General features: G+C 44.8%; 1 protein-coding gene across 1 annotated transcript in view; it reads left to right on the plus strand.

Annotated features, from left to right (window-relative positions):
• Window positions 1-18,811, plus strand: part of LOC135219319 (syntaxin-16-like) — a 131,677-nt gene that overhangs the window by 13,638 nt on the left and 99,228 nt on the right. Inside the window, exon 2 of the mRNA XM_064255986.1 lies at window positions 13,937-14,182. Coding sequence (XP_064112056.1) covers window positions 13,937-14,182 — 246 coding nt within the window. The remainder of the gene's footprint in view (window positions 1-13,936; window positions 14,183-18,811) is intronic.

The raw sequence follows: 18,811 nt of genomic DNA on the forward strand, positions 1-18,811 counted from the left end.
ATCTCACTAGACTCGTTATCATCTTTCTCTGTAGCCTAGTCTCCCTCTGCATCGCACCTGCCGCTGCAATGACGCAGAATGATTTCTTCAGACATCTGAATTTGTCTTCTTAAATATATCTCGTATTTGTAGTTGTGCAATTGTTCTTTTTCCACCCGAATTGTAGATGTATAACGGAACACATCACCTGTTCCCCTCCCTGCCAGCTCTACTTCCAAGTATATAGATGTCCTCCCTGATTCAGCCCATTAGAAGCGGTTCTTCAGACAGTACAATCCCTGTGTTTTCATTAATGAGATGTGCTCCGCTTTCATTACAACTCTGACTTCTCACCGAACAGCAATGAAGTAGCGGTTTAGCGTTTTCAGTCCTCTGTAAAACAACAGGGATTAAGCCGTCTTCACGGTTTGGAGTCATCGGCGGGAATTTTGTACGTTCAGAATCTTGAGCGTTAACTTCTCTCGATTCAGCTGTGAAGACGTAGGTCTGCATTCACCTATCACCTTCGTCTTCAACGGCACATAGTATTTTTTGTACATTCAACTTCCCTGTCAGATATATACTTAGCTTTAGACTCCGTCGTTCCCGACAGAAATTCAAATTTTGCGGCACACGCTACAGGTAGGTCAGGTGATCTGCGCGCGTTCTGTCGGACAAGCAGTTAACTACCGAACTTCCTTGTTCGAAGCTTACGACCGTCCAGCTGCCGCCTGTTACCTTCCTATTGCAAAAGGACCTCAGGTTTGTATAGTTAGGAAAATTGCAATTTTCGACAAATTGTCATATTATAAAAGACTACGGTAAATCTAAGCCAGTATTCCGCGAAGTGGTCAATGTTTTGGTTTGGAAATCAGCTGATGGCCTGTATGAGTTTGTTTTGCCATATTTAATGCAATTCTGAGCAAATTATCTTGCTTCTAGTTATCATAAACGAATATCTAGATACTTGACTTATATGAGACAAGGTTATTTTTCCTTATACAACGTGTTTTTAGGTGGAAATATGACGGCATGTTTGTTGAATAAAAAAATTGCACGATTCCGTTCACAATTTTCCTTTATATCATTGTAATACAAACTTTACGTTATTTATCTTATATCGGCACGAAACCAACAGTAAAATGTGTTCTTTCAAGCACAGCAGTTTTGAGTAAATGATTTTATCTCAATTTTTTCTACGGTTGTTTGATGGCATACGTTTACTGGAGTTTTATCCTTGTTGCTGATGCATGATAATGGTCATTAGCAGCTTGAACAGTTTTCTCAGCTTCAGTTATAACTAAGTTTAAATTTAACAGTATATTTCCCTATTGATCTTTGATCTATATTGATCTTTGTTCTATATTGATCTTTGATCTATAGCAAATAAAGTTATAACATTAAGATATCTCAGTCCTATTCTAAATAACGTCATTTATAACAACTACAGTAATAGTGTACTATAGTACGATGATTGAAATACATACAAGCCAAATGGATGTTGTTATCCAATTGGTTGTACTTAGAAAAAAAAAAGATGTTTCTCGTTCGGTTGTTCATGGCTGTTGTACATGTTTACGCAACGAGTACAGTATAACGTTAAAACCATACTTTCATCATTCTCTTTTGCTGTTTTTGAACTTATGCAACTAGAAGATGGGATAAAGTTAGGCTATTGTAATTTGGTCTCTCATAAAATCGGATTATCGTAAGATGAATTATCATAACTTGAACACTACAGCCACCTGTACACTGGAATAAAACCTTATTATATCTTTACATACTCTAGACACCCAAAGGATTAAAGCTAGGTTTTTTCACTCTACGGTATTTATAATACTATAATGTACTGTACAGTACTACTGTACAGTAAATTCTATAGTACTATACTGCATAAATATAATTTTACTTTTTGGGCCATTGCGGGGTTACAACGCCATTTGACTGGTCTAGGGCGCTGTTAATGGGTCTAGTATTCCGAAAGAAGGTGTGCGGCAGCCATAGGCTTTAAAATTGCTTAGCGTTGGCGGCTAGGAACAGAACCCCTGCCGCTAACCGAGGGCCACCTGTACTTCCTATGGCTATGCCGGGAGGGGCGAGGTGAATAGGAGGGATCCTGCAGAGTGCTCTTCGTAGGATTCAGTGTTGGGGGGTATGTTCCACGTCGTTAAGGAAGGATCTTACATGCCCGTTCATCCTCGATTTCTATGGGAGTTGAGGAGGGCCCCCACCTGATGATCGTCTGACGAAATTTGGGGGTTTTGCCGAGCACTTAAAATTCTTTGGAATTTCTAGTGCTCTTTGAGTGGTTTGGCCTTCGACGATCTGCAAAAACTTGGCTGAGATGAGAATTCCTGATAATTGTTACTATGATAATCGGGAATATCGCTGAATGCTCGAATTCCTTTGAATTTCTGGCATTCTCAGAGTGTTATGGTTTTTCTGTAATTTCCAAATACACTGTCGAGAAAGACATTCCCAGTAATTGTTATTACGAAAGTCGAGAGTCTCACTAAGCCATTAAATTCCTTGGAATTTCTAGCGCTCGCAGGGTGATTTGGTTTTCTGAGATTTCCAAACAACGCAGGCAACGGGTATTTCACTTGGACAACAGGTATTCCCAATCATATTGCCCGCGGAAGTGCTGGTGCTCTGTCAGGTCCTCCTTCCCAGGTCACGCTGGGCTTGCTGCTTCGGCAGCCACTGCAGCCCCGTCCTGGATGGGAGACCTTTCTGCCGTCCTGAGGAAGTTGGCGAAGAAGTCCAAGAAGAAGAGGAAGGTGTCATTGTCATCTTCTTCGTCTTCTGCCACCTCCTCCACTTCCCCTTCCAAGGCTCCCCAGCTGAGGAAGAAGAAGGTGGTCTTCCCCCCCACAGAAGTCTCTCACAGAGACTTCTAAGGGTCTGTCTCATCGTCCCGGTGAGATGTTGGGCCTTCCGCTGGTCCTCCTGTTCCTCTGGGAATGGGAACCGTCTCTCCTTCCTCAGGGAAGAGAAAGGCAGGGACCATAGAGGTACCAGTAGTAGCTGCTCCCGCTTCTAGACGTTCCACCTCTGGAGCATGCTCACCGCCAGGGTGGAAGGATGGTAAGAGTCGCCCAGGTGACTTGCCTGACCGGTGATCGTTCTTGTAATGATCGTCCGGTACCCCGGGTTGGTGTGACAGTCCCATCGGACTGTTCATGAGGCGAGACTGGGGGGTGGTCCCCCAGGTCCCTGGGAGCAGCTTTGGCTGCCTCTGGGACTGTGACATGTCGTGAGGACGGTGCTCGGTCTCACCACGTTGGTGGAAGATACCCATCACCCAACCATCGATCACACCAACGTGATCAGACACTCCGGGCAGCTGGTAGTGGCTACCCTGACGTGAGAGATTGACACTACTGTCTTCGGACCAGCAATTCCCCATAGGGAGACCGCTGATCTAGATCTGCAGACCGGTCATCACCGCAGGTTGGTGATCGCCTGAAGCCCGCTCCGTCCACCAGTTCTGCCGGTAGACAGAGTCGAAGTGTCAGATCTGCCTCACCTTCAACCTCCTCGGCGGGATACACCAGGAGGAGCGAGGCGACTAGGGGGTATCATGAGGAGTGTGCTTTTCTTGGTCCAGCCACAAGAGTGTACGTGCCCGGCTCGGTCTTAGGACCGGACAGGTCGTACACTCAAGTAGTTAGAGGAGATCATGGGGGGAGCTGGCGAGGTTCTTCCTGCTGATGGAAGAGTGTCTCGGGAGGGGCTCAGCCTGGTTGGGCCGAACGGTCCATCGCCTCAGGACGCAGTTACCCCCAAGATACAGAGAAAAGCGGGCAATAACAGTCAATCCTCCTCTTTTTTCCTTTACTTCCTGGTTATACCAGAATGAACAAGGAAATAAGAGGAATTCTGTGGAGCCTACTCCTCAGAATTTGAACCTGAGAGACTAGGTTTTTGGTTTAATCCTAGGATCTTATCGAACACACATCAGTCCATTCAGGATGGATAGCACCAAGAGGTTTGAATGCCTCTCCAGTGCTACTGTTTTGGGAACATCCAGTTCGGGAAAACTTCACCTTCGCTCTCTTCATTAGAGAATGAAGGAGGTCTGCTTCCAGTCCTTATTTTTGTTCCTCAAATGAAGAAGAATTAGGCTGGAGTGTGATGTACAGGAACCCACAAATGTACTACGTATATTTCTCTGGCGACATGGTTCTGTTATTATTTGCATTATCCAAGTAGTAGGCACATAACTGTTAGTTAACTCTTCTGTTATGTGACAGAGACGAATAGTATCTTCTCTTAATTGGCCTGGAACTCTGGATGGCCTTTCAGGCCTCCTAAGAGTTACCAGTTTTGATTTTGAGATAACTAGTGGTATTGTTTACCAACAGCACCACAGCATTTGCATTATCACCTCAGTTAAAATGCAGATGCTCGAGCGTATCTTTTTTGCGCTCAGTGGTTCTAGCCAAACACATTCCTTCATGGATTGGAATACCAGACAACAGGATAACAACAAGTTGAGCGAGCGATGTATGGAGCTGCCTCAGTTAGTGCTGCTTGCTCTCCGAGATATTACAGTTTGGTATTATTTCTCCTCTGTCGAGGATTGACTACCGATTCGAATCTCTGCCTGGCAGTCACAGACTTAGGTCTCTGGTTGACTGGAATTCTCACATACGTGTATGGTCATCTTTTCTGCACCACATTTTGCCATTGCAAGAATTTTCAGACAGATATATCTCACTAGACTCGTTATCATCTTTCTGTTTACAGAAGTCTGTAGCCTAGTCCTCCGCTTCATCGCACCTGCCGCTGCGATGACGCAGAATGATATTCTTCAGACAATCTGAGTTTGTCTTCTAATATACATTTCCTAATTCGTAAGGTGTTCAATTATTCTTTGTTCATCCCGAATTGTAAATTAATAACGGAAGATTTCGCCTGTTCCCCGCCCTACTGGCTCTGCTTTAAAGTAAATAGAAACGTCCTTCCTGATCCACCCATGAGAAGTGGTTCTTCAGGCAGTACAATCCCTGTGTTTTCTTACTGAAACATGCTCCACTTTCATTGCAAATTCCAACTTTCTCACTGAGCAGCAATGAAATAGCGAGTTAGCTTTTTCAGTTCTCTGTAAAACAACAGGGATTAAAGCCGTCTTCATTGGTAGGGTCATCGACAGGACTTTTTCTATGATCAGAATTTTGAAAGTTTACTTCTCTTGATTCAACTGGGAAGACGTAGGTCCGCATTCACCTTAGTCATTCATCAGTAATATAGTATTGTTTCTCCTTATTTGAGATTCAATTACTGTGAGGAACTTCTGTCTTTCCATCACAGGAACCTTGGTCTCTAGAAGGCAATTTGCTGTCATCTGATATGCGCATGCCTTAAGAGAAACATCATCTCATCTCCCAACATCGGCGGCGAACAAGATAGACGATTTGTATTGTTGTTATCAGCATAACCCTTCAAAAGGCGGGTGTCATGTTGTGACTACGTCTCAGATGTGTGTCAGTGTACCGAGCAGTCGTCGGCAGCTGTTGAAGAGTCCGAGTCCGTCATGAGCTACACTGTGTACTTTGTATTGGTCGATCCAGATCAGTCATTTCTTTGCCCTATTGGCGTGTTGCTGTACCTGTAACAGATCGGCACCCACCATGGAGTGTCGGTGTCTTTATCTGCTACGGACTGCCATTGCATAAGTCTCCAATGATACGTCTTTCTCCGAGTCATACGAGACAGTGAGAGACTTCTCTGCAGTTGGATAGTCCAGTGGATGAGTACATTTCATCACTCCAAAGAATATGTCGGACAGTAAGATAGATGAGGTCTCATTGCAACCATATTTATATCTCCCTTCCTTCGGGTCTGCCCACAGGTCCTTGGAACCTCCTTCCCTTGGACTGGTGGTGGATGCTTGTAGGTTGTGTTTGCTTACCTGGCTCCTTCAAGAGGACAAGTTGCATCTCGCCTATGGTGGGCAGTTGTAGAGGTAAGAAGGATGTAAGAATGACTGGCCTCTCCACCTTCCCCACCTCATCCTTCCACTCCTCTTCCTTCGGGTTGAGGATAGGACTCAAACTTACGCTGGCCAGTCCGGCGATTGATGCGGTAAGCTTACACATAGAGCTTCTTTTCTATTTTTCTTATCAGAATCATAGAAGCAATCCCACTCCTTCCTCTAGCAAGGGTAGGAAGGAGACTTTGCATTAATGCCTCCAACCCTAATAGTACTCTTCACAGCCCATTTTCGGATGAGTTACGGATCCTCACTCATTTTGAAAAGCCCCAGAAGTCTGACAACCAGGAGGAATAGCCCAGGTGTGCAGAACTCCAGTCAGTTCTAGAGGCTCACTCATATTCCTCCCACCAATCAGTGAGTCTTCCTCATGTAAAGGACTGAGGGTTTGTTTGTCGTGTAGGAACAAATCACAATTTTTGAAAGTAAATTGTATTTTTCCTAACTATACAAACTTGAGGTCCTTTACATTTATGCCCACCTCATGCCACCCCCCAATCTGAACCTGGGCCGAAAGGCAAAGTGGAATGTTTACATCTGGGCAGGTGGGGCTACCTGCCTGCCACACGGTAGTTACTGCCTAACCACCTTCTTCAAGAATTTAACGGCCGTAATTCCAGCTACGCTGAAAGTAATTCCTCATGTAAAGGAGCTCAGGTTTGTATAGTTAGGAAAAATACAATTTACTTTCAAAAATTGTGATTTTTCCTAACTATACAAACCTGACAACCTTAACACTCACTGCACACCTCATGCCACCCCTCAGTCTGCTAACTGGGACTAAAGCAAATTGGAATGTTTACCTTTGGTTGGTCGGGAGAGACTCCCAACGACTTTATTGGCAGTTAACTACCGAACCGCCTTGTATAAAGATTTCAGCTACTTCATCCAGGCTTTGCCTTAAGTAATTCCTATTGTAAAGGATGTCAGGTTTGTATATCTAGTTAGGAAAAATACAATTTACTTTCAAAAATTATGATTTTTGCCTCTCTCATAAGTTGAAATTTGGTCACAATATGATTGTGAGGTTTATGGTGGAGTAAATTTTTTTTAGAATATAAAACAAGTATTTTTTTTTTCTAATACAAAACCATCAGTACCCATCCCCCATTCCCTTATTACTCACCAGTTTGACTCGAACCTGCACTGATTGTGAAAAGGGTAATATGTACATACTAGTGTGTCCACAAGATGCATGTGTCAGTGAACACATCTGTCTGAAACAGAAAAGATGGTGTCAATCCAGAGACATTTGGGATTGTGAATCTTGTTACAATATGGTTGATACATTTCTTTGAGAAGATCCATTGTTACAATATGATTGATGAATTTATTTGAGAAGATCCATTCTTTGTTTAGAAATTTAATTTTTATGTATGACACTTACCTGGCAGGTATATATATAGCTATATTTTCTGGTCACACAGGCAGAAATTTTCAAAACTCGCGGCAACCGCTAGTTTACCGGTAGTTCAGGTGATCGCCACCCCATTCCCGTGGCGCTGATGCTTGGAACCATTCCCATTTTCATCAGATTTTCTCTGCCAGCCAAACCTTCAACATCCTTGTGGGTTCCCTGCTAGATTTTCGATCTCGTTTGCTGACTTTTCGCTGCTTTTGGATTTTCTTAGAACTATGTCTGATTCCGGTATTGTGTTTAGAGTGTGTGTGAAAGAAGGGTGTAAAGTTAGGCTACTGAAATCTTCGGTAGACCCTCACGCTGTGTGTAAGAATTGTAGAGAATTTGTGTGTACTTAGGAGAATAAGTGCAATGAGTGTGAGAATTTGACTGAGAAAGAGTGGAAAACTCTCACTAAGTATGTTGAACGATTGGAGAAAGATCGTATTAGGAGATCAGTGTCTCGGAGTGAAAGATCTGGTTCTAGCAAAGCTGTGAATGAATCTGTTACTGTTCCTTCTCCAGTTCCTTCTCAAGTAGAACCTGTAGCACCTTCTCCCCAGGTTTCTCCTGCACCCGCTGCTGTATCTGAGGAGACGAAGGACTCCCAATATGTGAAAGTGTTTGATGCCCTTGCTTCGATGGGCAATCAGATTCAGCGATTAACTGATCAAGTGGGTGTAATTAATGTTGTTAGTGACGGTGTCGTGGAGGGGGCGGCCGACCGTCTCTCTCGTGCTCCTAGACCTAGACCGCTTCCAAGCTCCCAGACCCAAGGGAGAAGGAAAGTCGACAGTCGAAGGGAGGCGAGAGGGGTTTTCACATGGTCAGTCGTCCCTTCAGGCAGTCCTGTTGTTGCGTCGCAGGCTGCAGCAGTACGCCAAAGAAAAGGCGTTACTGGGAAGTGTTTGTCCTCCTCCGATAGCTCTTCGTCATGTAGGAAATGGCACTATTCGGAGGAATCGCGTCCCCTCAAGAGGACATGGAGACCACCCCCGTCTCAGGATGCATGTCGCTCTGCTCAGGAAGGATGGAGTAGACCTGAACTTTTTTTCGTCTAGTTCGGATGAGGACGCAATCCCCGTCAAGAGGAAGAGAAGAAATCTTTTGAGAGAGGACACAGGACGATCGTTTGGTGGCTTTTCTCCAGTTAGAGATTCTCCCCCTTCATTGTGTGTTCGTTCCCCTTTCTCCTCTCCGTCTCGTAGACCTCAGGACGCTCGCCTCCTCGTCCCAGTACGTCCCGTCTTCGTTCTCCTCTGTCTCATTCGATCCTTCAGGAAGCGGATCCTACTAAGAACTTTTTGAAGGATATGCAGGCTAAGTTGGCTGATCTTGTCAAGTCTTGGGAAACACCCGATCAGTCTTCCTCCAGACGTAAAGACGAGTTTCTTCCCGTCAAGTCCTCCAAGAGGATGCAGGACAAGAATTTGCCGCCTCCCTCTCGCCCTTCGAAGTCTTGGGAAACAGGACGCAGTTTTCCGTCGAAGTCAGACGGCCGCTCAACAGCACAGGATGCAGGATGCAAGAGGAAACGAGAAGAACGTCGGATGGACGCAACTCGCTCGTTGGATGCAAGACGCAGACGGCAGGACTTCGACCTTGCCTCCTCTCGACCAGACCAGGACGTATTTCGTCAGGATGCAATCCCTCAGACTCATTCCAGCAAGCAAATCTTGGAGTTGGCTCAGGATTTGAGAGATTTTCAGAGCGTGGAAATTGATTTGGTGGACTCTGCTTTTAGTCTGGATCAGGATTTGGGCATCCAGGATATTTCTTCAGTGGAAGAGGAAGTTGAAGACTTTGTTTGTGACGAAGAGAAACATGCTGAAGCTCCATCATCGGACTATAAGAGACTGACGACTTGCCTCCTGTCTCTGTTCAAGGGGGAGTTTCAAATTACAGCCCCGTTGTCTCCCCTTTTGCAGTACACTAGGACCAAAACCCCGAAGAAGTCCTCCTTCTTGAAGATGACACTCTCCATCACGGCCAAGAAAGCTCTTCACCGTGTTAGCGCATGGTTGAAGGAAAAGAGGGAAGCAGGTAAGACTTCTTTTTGCTTCCCTCCAGCCAAGTTGGCGTTGAAGTCGGGTGTGTGATATGCTACGGGGGAAAGTCTTGGCCTGGGAGTTCCTGCCTCCTCCCAGGGGGACTTCTCCAATATCGTCGACAGTGCTCGTAGACATTCCTTACACTCGGCCAAGATTTGGTGGACCTCTTCAGAGTTTGACCATCTGCTGAAGGGTATTTATCGTACCTTTGAAGTATTCAACTTCCTCGACTGGTCTTTGGGGGCTTTGGCTCGTACCTTGCAAGGTAAAGGCTCTTCTGAGATGGAAGTTCATAGGAGTATTATGTCCTGTATGGGCAAGGCCCTGAGAGATGGGGCGAACGAGCTAGCATCCCTCTTTGCGGCAGGGGTCCTGAAGAAGAGGACCCTGCTGTGCTCATTTGCAGCCAAGGGAGTGTTGAACTCTCAGAAGGCCGAGATGGTTTTCTCCCCACTCTCAGGGCAACTTTTTCCATCGGAGATCATTAGGGACATCTCCCTTTCGCTTACTCAGAAGGCAACACAGGACCTTCTGACTTCGTCATTGAGGAAGTACTTTCCGGCCAAGCTTGTGAAGAAGACACCAAAGGAGTCAAGACCGACTCAGCAGCCCTTTCGGGGTAGACTGTTCTCTCGCCCCTCCTTTAGAGGAAAAAGAATGTCTGCTAAAAGAGGGTCGAAACCTACAAACAAGCAATGATTCTCAAGTCCTCCAGACTACAGTTGGGGCCAGACTCCTGGGATTTTGGGAAGTTTGGCGAAGAAGGAGAGTGGATTCCTGGACCATCAGTGTAGCCCAGGAAGGTTACAAGATCCCCTTCCTGAAGAAGCCACCTCTTACCACCTCTCCAAGAGCCCTCGGGGCTCATTACAACGACTTAGAGAAGAAAGAGGCACTGTGGGAGCAAGTCTTCACCATGCTCAGCAAAGGGGCCATAGAACCTGTTCTGGGCCACTCGTCACCAGGGTTTTACAACCGTCTTTTCCTGGTGCCGAAATCTTCGGGTGGATGGAGGCCAGTACTGGATGTGAGCCATCTGAACTTGTTCGTGGAGAAGACCAAGTTTACGATGGAAACGAACAAATCCAAGCTGGCAGCGGTGCGTCCAGGGGACTGGATGGTGACCCTGGACCTTCAAGATGCATATTTCCATATTCCCATCCATCCGAGATACAGGAAGTACCTAAGGTTTGTGATCCAGAACAGGGTCTTCCAATTCAGGGCCCTTTGCTTTGGGCTTTGCACAACGCCACAGGTTTTCACTAGGATTATGTCGAATGTGGCGAGGTGGCTTCACCTATTGGGGATCAGAGCCCCACTCTACCTAGACGATTGGCTGATAAGATCCCAGTTGAGACAACAATGTCTGGAGGACTTGAAATTGACCTTAAGTTTGATGAAGAAATTGGGTCTGATGGTAAACCTCAAAAAGTCGCAACTGATCCCCAAACAGGAACTAGTCTATTTGGGGATTCTGATTTCCTCAGCGACTTTTCGGGCTTTTCCATCCCCCGACAGGCAAGTCCTATGCCTTCGGAAGGTGCAAGCCTTCCTAGAGAAAGACCAATGCTCTGTGAGAGAGTGGATGAGCTTGCTGGGGACGTTCTCTTCAATAGAGCGGTTCGTTTCTCTAGGAAGGCTTCACATGAGACCCTTGCAGTTCTTCCTGAGCAAAGTCTGGCCAAGAAAATTGCAACCGGACTCCTTCCTGTTTCAAATTCCTATCAAGATCAAGGAGGAATTGGAGTGGTGGCTAACTCCGGGAAAGTTAGCAGAGGTACATTGCTCCAACAGAAGAACCCAGACCAGGTCCTCAAGAAGCGTCAGGCCTCTGGAACAAAGAGGAAGCATCTTGGCATATAAACAGGAAGGAACTGATGGCGATTTTCTTGGCTTTGAGGCGTACAAGGTCTTAGTCCGCGACAAAGGGGTACAGATCAACGCAGACAATACCACAGCTCTGGCATATCTCCGCAAGCAAGGAGGGACTCATTCCTTACCCCTGTGCAATCTGGCGAAAGAAGTCCTTCTTTGGGCAGAGAAAGAGAACGTCACCCTGCTCACCAGGTTCATTCAGGGGGAGAAGAACGTCAGAGCGGACCTGCTGAGCAGGGAAGGGCAACTCCTTCCGACGGAGTGGATGCTGCATGGAGAAGTATGCCAGAGGCTGTGGAAACTGTGGGGCCGTCCAGTAGTGGACCTTTTTGCTACTGCTATGACGAAGAGATTGCCAGCCTACTGCTCTCCAGTCCCAGACCTTCAAGCAGTCGCGGTGGATGCCTTCCTGTTAGATTGGATGGGGCTGGACGCTTACGCTTTTCCTCCGTTCAAGATAGTAGGAAAGGTCATGAAAAAGTTCAGGGAGAGTTACGAGACAAGACTCACTCTCAAAGCTCCCTACTGGCTGGCCCAAAATTGGTTCACAGAGGCATACTGGAATGGACGGTGGACACACCAAGAACACTGCCCACAAGAGTAGATTTACTCAAACAACCTCACTTCGACAGGTATCACAAGAACTTCCTTGCTCTGGGTCTGACTGCGTTCAGACTATCGATAGACTTGTCAGAGCGAGGGGGTTTTCTAGAGAAGCGGCCAAAGCAATTGCTAGAGCGCGAAGAACCTCCACCATCAAAGTGTAACAGTCGAAGTGGGAGACTTTCCATAAGTGGTGCAGGAAGCAGAAGGTTTCTTCATCCAGTACCTCTGTGACCCAAATTGCGGACTTCCTCCTGTATTTGAAGAAGGAAGTAGCTTTTTCAAATCAAACTGTCAAGGGGTACAGGAGTATGCGGCCGCTGTGTTCAGACACAGAGGCTTAGACATTTTCAATAACTTGGATCTTAGAGACCTCCTCAGGTCTTTTGAGACGAAGAAGGAGCGTCAATGCAGAGCCCCTTTTTGAAATTTAGATATTGTCCTGAAGTTTTTAGTTACTAACAAGTTCGAGCCTCTAAGAAATGCATCTTTGAGAGATGTCTCGATGAAGACCATCTTCCTAGTTGCTTTAGCAACGGCTAAAAGAATTAGCGAACTTCAGGCAATCAATAAAGAAATAGGCTGGAAACACAACAAGGCAGTGTGCACTTTCCAGGAGGATTTCTTGGCCAAGAATGAAAGCCCATCTAATCCTTGGCCAAGATCCTTTGAAATTATGGGTCTTTTCGACCTTGTGGGTCAGGAACAGGAAGTGGTTCTTTGTCCAGTAAGGGCTTTGCGTCATTACGTTGAAAAAACCACAGATATTAGTGACACCTCAGGATCCCTTTGGTGTTCAGTGAAAGAGCCAAATAGACCCTTGACGATAAATGCTATCGCCTTTTTTCTCAGAGAATTAATTAAAGAAGCACATATGCTTTGCCAAGAAGAAAACTTCGGACTACTTAAAGTCAAGGCGCACGAAGTTAGAGCGGTAGCTACGTCCTTGGCGTTCAAGAAAAATATGGCCCTCAAGGAAATGATAGAGACGACGTATTGGAGGACCAATTCAGTTTTTGCCTCCCATTATTCAAGAGACGTCAAGACAACTTTTGACAACTGTCAAACGTTGGGCCCGTATGTGTCCTCAGGTGCAGTATTGGGCAAAGGAGTTTCCACCTCATAACCTACTAACATGCTAGGGGTTTTTAATTAGGTTATAGTGTTTTTATGGTTGTCTGAGAGGGTATATACCCTCTTCAGTCTATGATGTTAGGTTGTTAGTGTTGGTGTGTGTGTTGTTCAGGTGGTCTAATAAGTCCTAGCATGAATGCCCGTGGTAAGAGAGGGCTAGGGTTTCTGTCAACACATTGGTCACGTCCAGTTGTCAGATCCTTTTAGAGCTTCTTCAACAAATAGGTCACGTCCTAGTTGAGAGCTACTAAGGTAAAGCAGGCTCAGAGGCAGGACCTATGAAGTCAGCTACCTTAGCAGGTAAGGAACCAAGGAGTAGAATAATATTTATTATTTTTAATTATTTTTAAACTCCAACGATGTTGCTGTCTTTGACCCACCTCCAAATGTGTCAGTCAGCTATATATATACCTGCCAGGTAAGTGTCATACATAAAAATGACGTTTTTATGATAAAACAAAGTTTTATGTATACTTACCTGGCAGGTATATATAATTAAATTCCCACCCTCCTCCCCTCAGGAGACAGGGTTCAGAGAAAATCTGATGAAAATGGGAATGGTTCCAAGCGCCAGCGCCACGGGAATGGGGTGGCGATCACCTGAACTACCGGTAAACTAGCGGTTGCCGCGAGTTTTGAAAATTTCTTCCAGTGCAACAGAGAATATAGCTATATATATACCTGCCAGGTAAGTATACATAAAACTTTTTTTTATCATAAAAACATCATTTTTCCTTGATAGGAGTAAAGGATATTCAACATGTGCTCATAATGTACAAATAGCAAATGTAATTTTGTTTGTGAATTAAATTAAAGTTATAAATTTAAAAAACTATTGTCACATAACCTGTCAAGCAAATGGTGTTAATATTGTTTTTTTATGTCCCTTTAATGAAGACCTACTCAGATCAAGATGCCTTGGTGTACAGTGAAGAGATGGAGAATGGTATCAGCATGCCAGGTGATAGCCACCTCCCTGATTGGGCTGGTCAGGTTGAGGAAGTTCAGTATAATATCATAACACTGAGGGAGAAAACTAAGCGATTGGCAGCTCTTCAGAGTAACTTGGTTAGACGGCCCTCTCTTGATGACAACACAGAGGAAGAACGCCAGTTGACAGCTCTGAACAATGAAATAAGACGGGTAAGTTATTAACAGAAGATTGCTGTGTTGAATAGGGAAAAACTAGTCATGAAATTGTTAGCGGTCAACTAAATTTAAAGTTAAATTTAGAATAATACAAAGTTACTAGAAGATATATTATTTCAATTTAGAATAATACAAAGTTACTAGAAGATATATTATTTCAGATGAGTCTTCTCTACTGTTAAAGATAGTTTACATCTTTGCAAACAGTCAGGTGTGTTTGGATGGACTGTCTGATAGTTAGATGACAGGAGCCTCTCTTTAGGGATGCCGTTGGGCACTTTCCCTCCTGAGGTGCTCTTGTTTTTCAGACACATCTAGTAGGGACAGAGCACACACCTGGAAGAAAGTTCTTTGCAAAGCTGTGGACCAGAATGACAGACAACTCCAAAACAGTGTCCTGATACTCAAGGCAATTTTATTTAGCCCAGTGAGAGTTTCTGGACCAAGTGGTGGGACACTCCATGATGTTGACGAGCGACAACACTACGGTAGTGGCATATGCCATCAAGTAGAGGAGACAAGTGTCATTCCAGCTGCACAGGTTGACGGTGCAGGTACACAAGTGGGCAGTAGCACACTCGGTAAAGCTGTCACAAGCCCTGTACAGAGAACACAGAGGAACACCCTTCAAGAGATTCTGGTCGTCCAACCACCAACAAAGATTTTCTCTCACTTCCAGAGACAGAGGAACCCTCATTAGGGGCGAGTCCCCCGCCGGAGACCAGAATTCCCTGTTTCCATTGCAGAGACCAAAGATGAAGTTGCCCATGAGTCCCCAGCTTCTCCAGAGAAGACAAAATTCTCAGAAGAATCTGCCACTGTTGAGCTGACTGATTCGGTTTTAATAGGAAGTCGAGTGCCACTGCCTGCAACTTCTCCAACCTCATATCCGACAGGAAAAGTCTTGAGACTACTGTATCGATGACCATGCCGAGATAGAGAATCCTTTGATTGGGTACGAGATTTGACTTCTATTGGTTTACCATTGATGCCGTGTTCCAGACAAAACCGAAGCAGACAATCTATGTCCTGCAGCAGCTTCTTTCTGGAACCTGCTAAGACAAACCAATCATCGAGGTACCTCAGCAAACAGATCCCCTGAGCATGGACCCAAGTTGAGACAAGAGAGAAGACTCTTGTGAACATCTGAGGGGATGTGGTCAACCCAAAGCACAGGACTTTGAACTCAAGACCTTGTCTCCGAGAGAGAAGTGAAGGAACTTCCTGGACAACGGATGAATAGGGTAAGATGGTAATGGGAGTGATGTCACCAGCAGCGCTCACGTCACGGCTTCCCCTCAACCCGAGCAAGCAACAGGCATCACTGGCGGAGCGATACAAAATGGTTGACCCCAGCCGCCAATGTAGAGAAGCCAGGGGAAGGGGGGAAGAGCTGGGAGGCCTGAGGGGGAGGCGAGCATCCATGAAATGTGTCGGCTAACCTTCCAAGGAGGGTCAACCCCATAGCCCAAGTGACACCCAAAGCGCTGCCGTTTTGGACGCCTCCGAACCTGAAATATAAGAAACGGATGAAAAAGCCTCCTCCCTCAAAGGAAGCAAATTAACTCCCGAGGAAGAGGGGGTGACATTACACAATAAATCAGCCTGAGGACATCCCAATACTTCCAACAACGAATCGATGGAAGTAAAGGAAGGAGACATAGGCACAACGACATTAGCATCATGGGGTGTGATTGAGGAAGAAGGTGAAGCATCAGGGCGAGGAGATGAAAACCCTTCCCACAAAGGAAGAGTGGAAACTGTACGATGCTTCCTCTTAATATAAAATAACTTCCACTGCGTTCTAGGCCACGCAAGACATTCTGGACAGGGATTTGTTATGGTACAAACATTAGCACAACACCTACTGCATGTGGAGTGTGGGTCTGTAGCTGAAGAAGCCAGGAAATGAGAGAACAGGAAACCTTAAGTTCCCAGGCGCTTAGGTTGGCGAGGCCAAGAAGAAGCAGAAGAAGCCATAACACAACCACACACACACATACAACACAAAATGAAAATGGGCAATGAACTGGGTAAAAGGCTAGAGAGGGAAACCGCGACTCTCACCCGGCAGTTAAGAAAAAGACTGAAAGCAATAGCATGGGTGTGCGGTCTTTGACTGGTTTTCAGCCAATATATGCACGTGTTGCCAGATCTCTCAAGATTTCCTTGCTTTTTCATCTATGATTTAACTGGATCCAGCTAGGCGCCATAAAATTATCCTATTGTTAAGACCTCAGGTTTGTAGCTCTGAAAAATACAAATAGTCTTAGAAAATTTGTCATTTGTTCCAACACGTTATACAAACCATTGGTCCTTTACATAAGGAATTACTATTCAGCGCCAGCTGGACCAGTTGTAAGATTTACTAACAAGGTAGTTTGGCAGTAACTGCTTGTCCAATGGTCGAGAGTCCCACCTGACTGGTGGTAAACATACCACTTTGCTTTCGACCGACGTCGGGTGAAGACATATGCTCGCCTCTCTGCCTCCCACTTAGCTTGTGATGTTTGTGTCTCTTGGTCGGAGGAGCAGTGGGAGTTGTACAAGAAGAGAAAGAAGTTGCGTAGAGCTGCCAAGGTGTCTTTGGAAAGCTCTCCCTTGACACCTCTGGTGACTGACACATCATCTTCTTTCCTCCCTCCTCGTCAGCTCCCGTGTATGGCTCTCTCCCCTTCAGGGGCTGTGTCCCTCTTCGTCTCTTTGCTTGATTTGTCGAGTGCAGAGGAAGGAGGGCAACACACCCGACCTGGAGTTGTACTCGGGTTCTTGTGTCCGCTCAGGGTGGGATTTTTCCCCCTCTGAGCTAACAGGAACCCCCCCTCCCTTAACCTGACTGTTGCTTCCTCAGGTGTGTCTACCTCTGTGAGTGGGGATCTTCAGCAGGTGTGGCGCTCTCTGTGTCTTCCGGGCACTCCAAGTATTCAGGGGCTCTTACATCATCTGGCTGCAGCCCCGGTCACTTCCGTGATGGAGACGAGGACGACTACGACCGTCTCGACACCAGGTTATGCTGCTCCACTGCACCTGGTGTACACTCAGCACCTGACCATGGTCACCCCCTCAGCTGTGGTACAGTAAGTTCCAAAACTGAAGCGACAAATTTCAGAGGAATTCGTTTGAAATTCACTAACTGGCAACTACAACTCTTAGCTGAAAAAAATTATTTTTTTTTACAGTGAAAGCTCTATCAAGCAAAATAAAGCTAACATATGATGCACAAATATCAAATCTATGATATTTATAACAATCGTAAGAAAAAATTACGGTAATAGTAATTATTTTAAAGTATAGTAATTACTTAAAACTATAGAAACGAAACAATTTGAAATTTTAGTTCAACACAGGATTACCAACATTACCAATGTATATTTCGAGCAATGTGGAAACAAATATTTAATATCATTGTGTATTATCAATTATTTTAGCGAAGATGTATAAAACCATCTAAGTATCAATAGAATGTAAAGGGACAATCACCGCGACATTAAACATAATCAACCATGAATGCACCTAGATTCAATAGAGAAGTAGGGTGTGGTTGGTAGTTCTGATTCTAGCTTCTAGGACCGAGCATAAAACACCATCTTCGAGAAAGGCTCTTAACTGCTGCTGCTACCTTCAGGTGACTAGGCCTAGTTCCGGGCGTAGCAAGGCTTACAATGCAGGGCCACTGTCTATTATTTGGGCAAGATAGAACCTTTAGGACCGATACCAGGACCTGTCCTTGCACCTGGGAAACAGACTAGCTATATAAAAAATAAGAAAGACGGCCGCAAGCCGTAACATCACCACCTGCTTAAGTAGGGAGACGACAGACCCCAACCACCCCTCCCCCCCTACCTCTACCTCTACCCACAATTCTAACTCCACCTTTTTCACTTCAACCCTTTACCTCAAATCTTCTAATCATATCCCAACCGTGAAATTTAAGACTGAATTTGCGTAAGTGGGCGTATCATAAGAGAGTGATATCACCCAAATTCATATTTCCACGGACAACCAGTAATCGGTTCAATCCAGTCAAGCATTATTGTATAACAAATTTATGAGTTTTTTGGGGATATATATAATAGGGATATATATATATATATTATATATATAATTATATATTATACTATATATATATCTATATATATATATATAAAGAATAGTATGTGGGTATGATATATATATTGTTTGATAATTTAAAATATATATATATATATATATATAATCATGCAAGAGCATGCCATAGGCCTAGTTGCTTGTTTCCTTAAAACAGAGCTCTTGATATCCTGACTAGATAAAAAGGTCCGAAGAGAGAGAGAGAGAAGAGAGGCCTAAAACAGGAGATACTCAAATTAAAATAATGCTTGCCAAGCATATTCGCACTCCGGATCGTATGGGCAAGAATAGTCTCACTTTATGCACTGAAAAGCAAAAAAAGGTGGAAAGAAACCTACGAAAATACTTGTTTGGTGCGACCCTGAATGCAATTCCACATGCAAAAATTTGCACAATTGAGAAATTCGATGAAATTATTAACTAACAAGCTGGAAAATATGTTTCCTTGAATATTGAAATAGGCCTAACCATGTAACCAATGCTCAACGAACGTATAACTTGGATTTAGTTTTTTTT

Source organism: Macrobrachium nipponense, chromosome 1 (assembly GCF_015104395.2).
Source record: "Macrobrachium nipponense isolate FS-2020 chromosome 1, ASM1510439v2, whole genome shotgun sequence".
In the NCBI taxonomy this organism is placed as follows: domain Eukaryota; kingdom Metazoa; phylum Arthropoda; class Malacostraca; order Decapoda; family Palaemonidae; genus Macrobrachium; species Macrobrachium nipponense.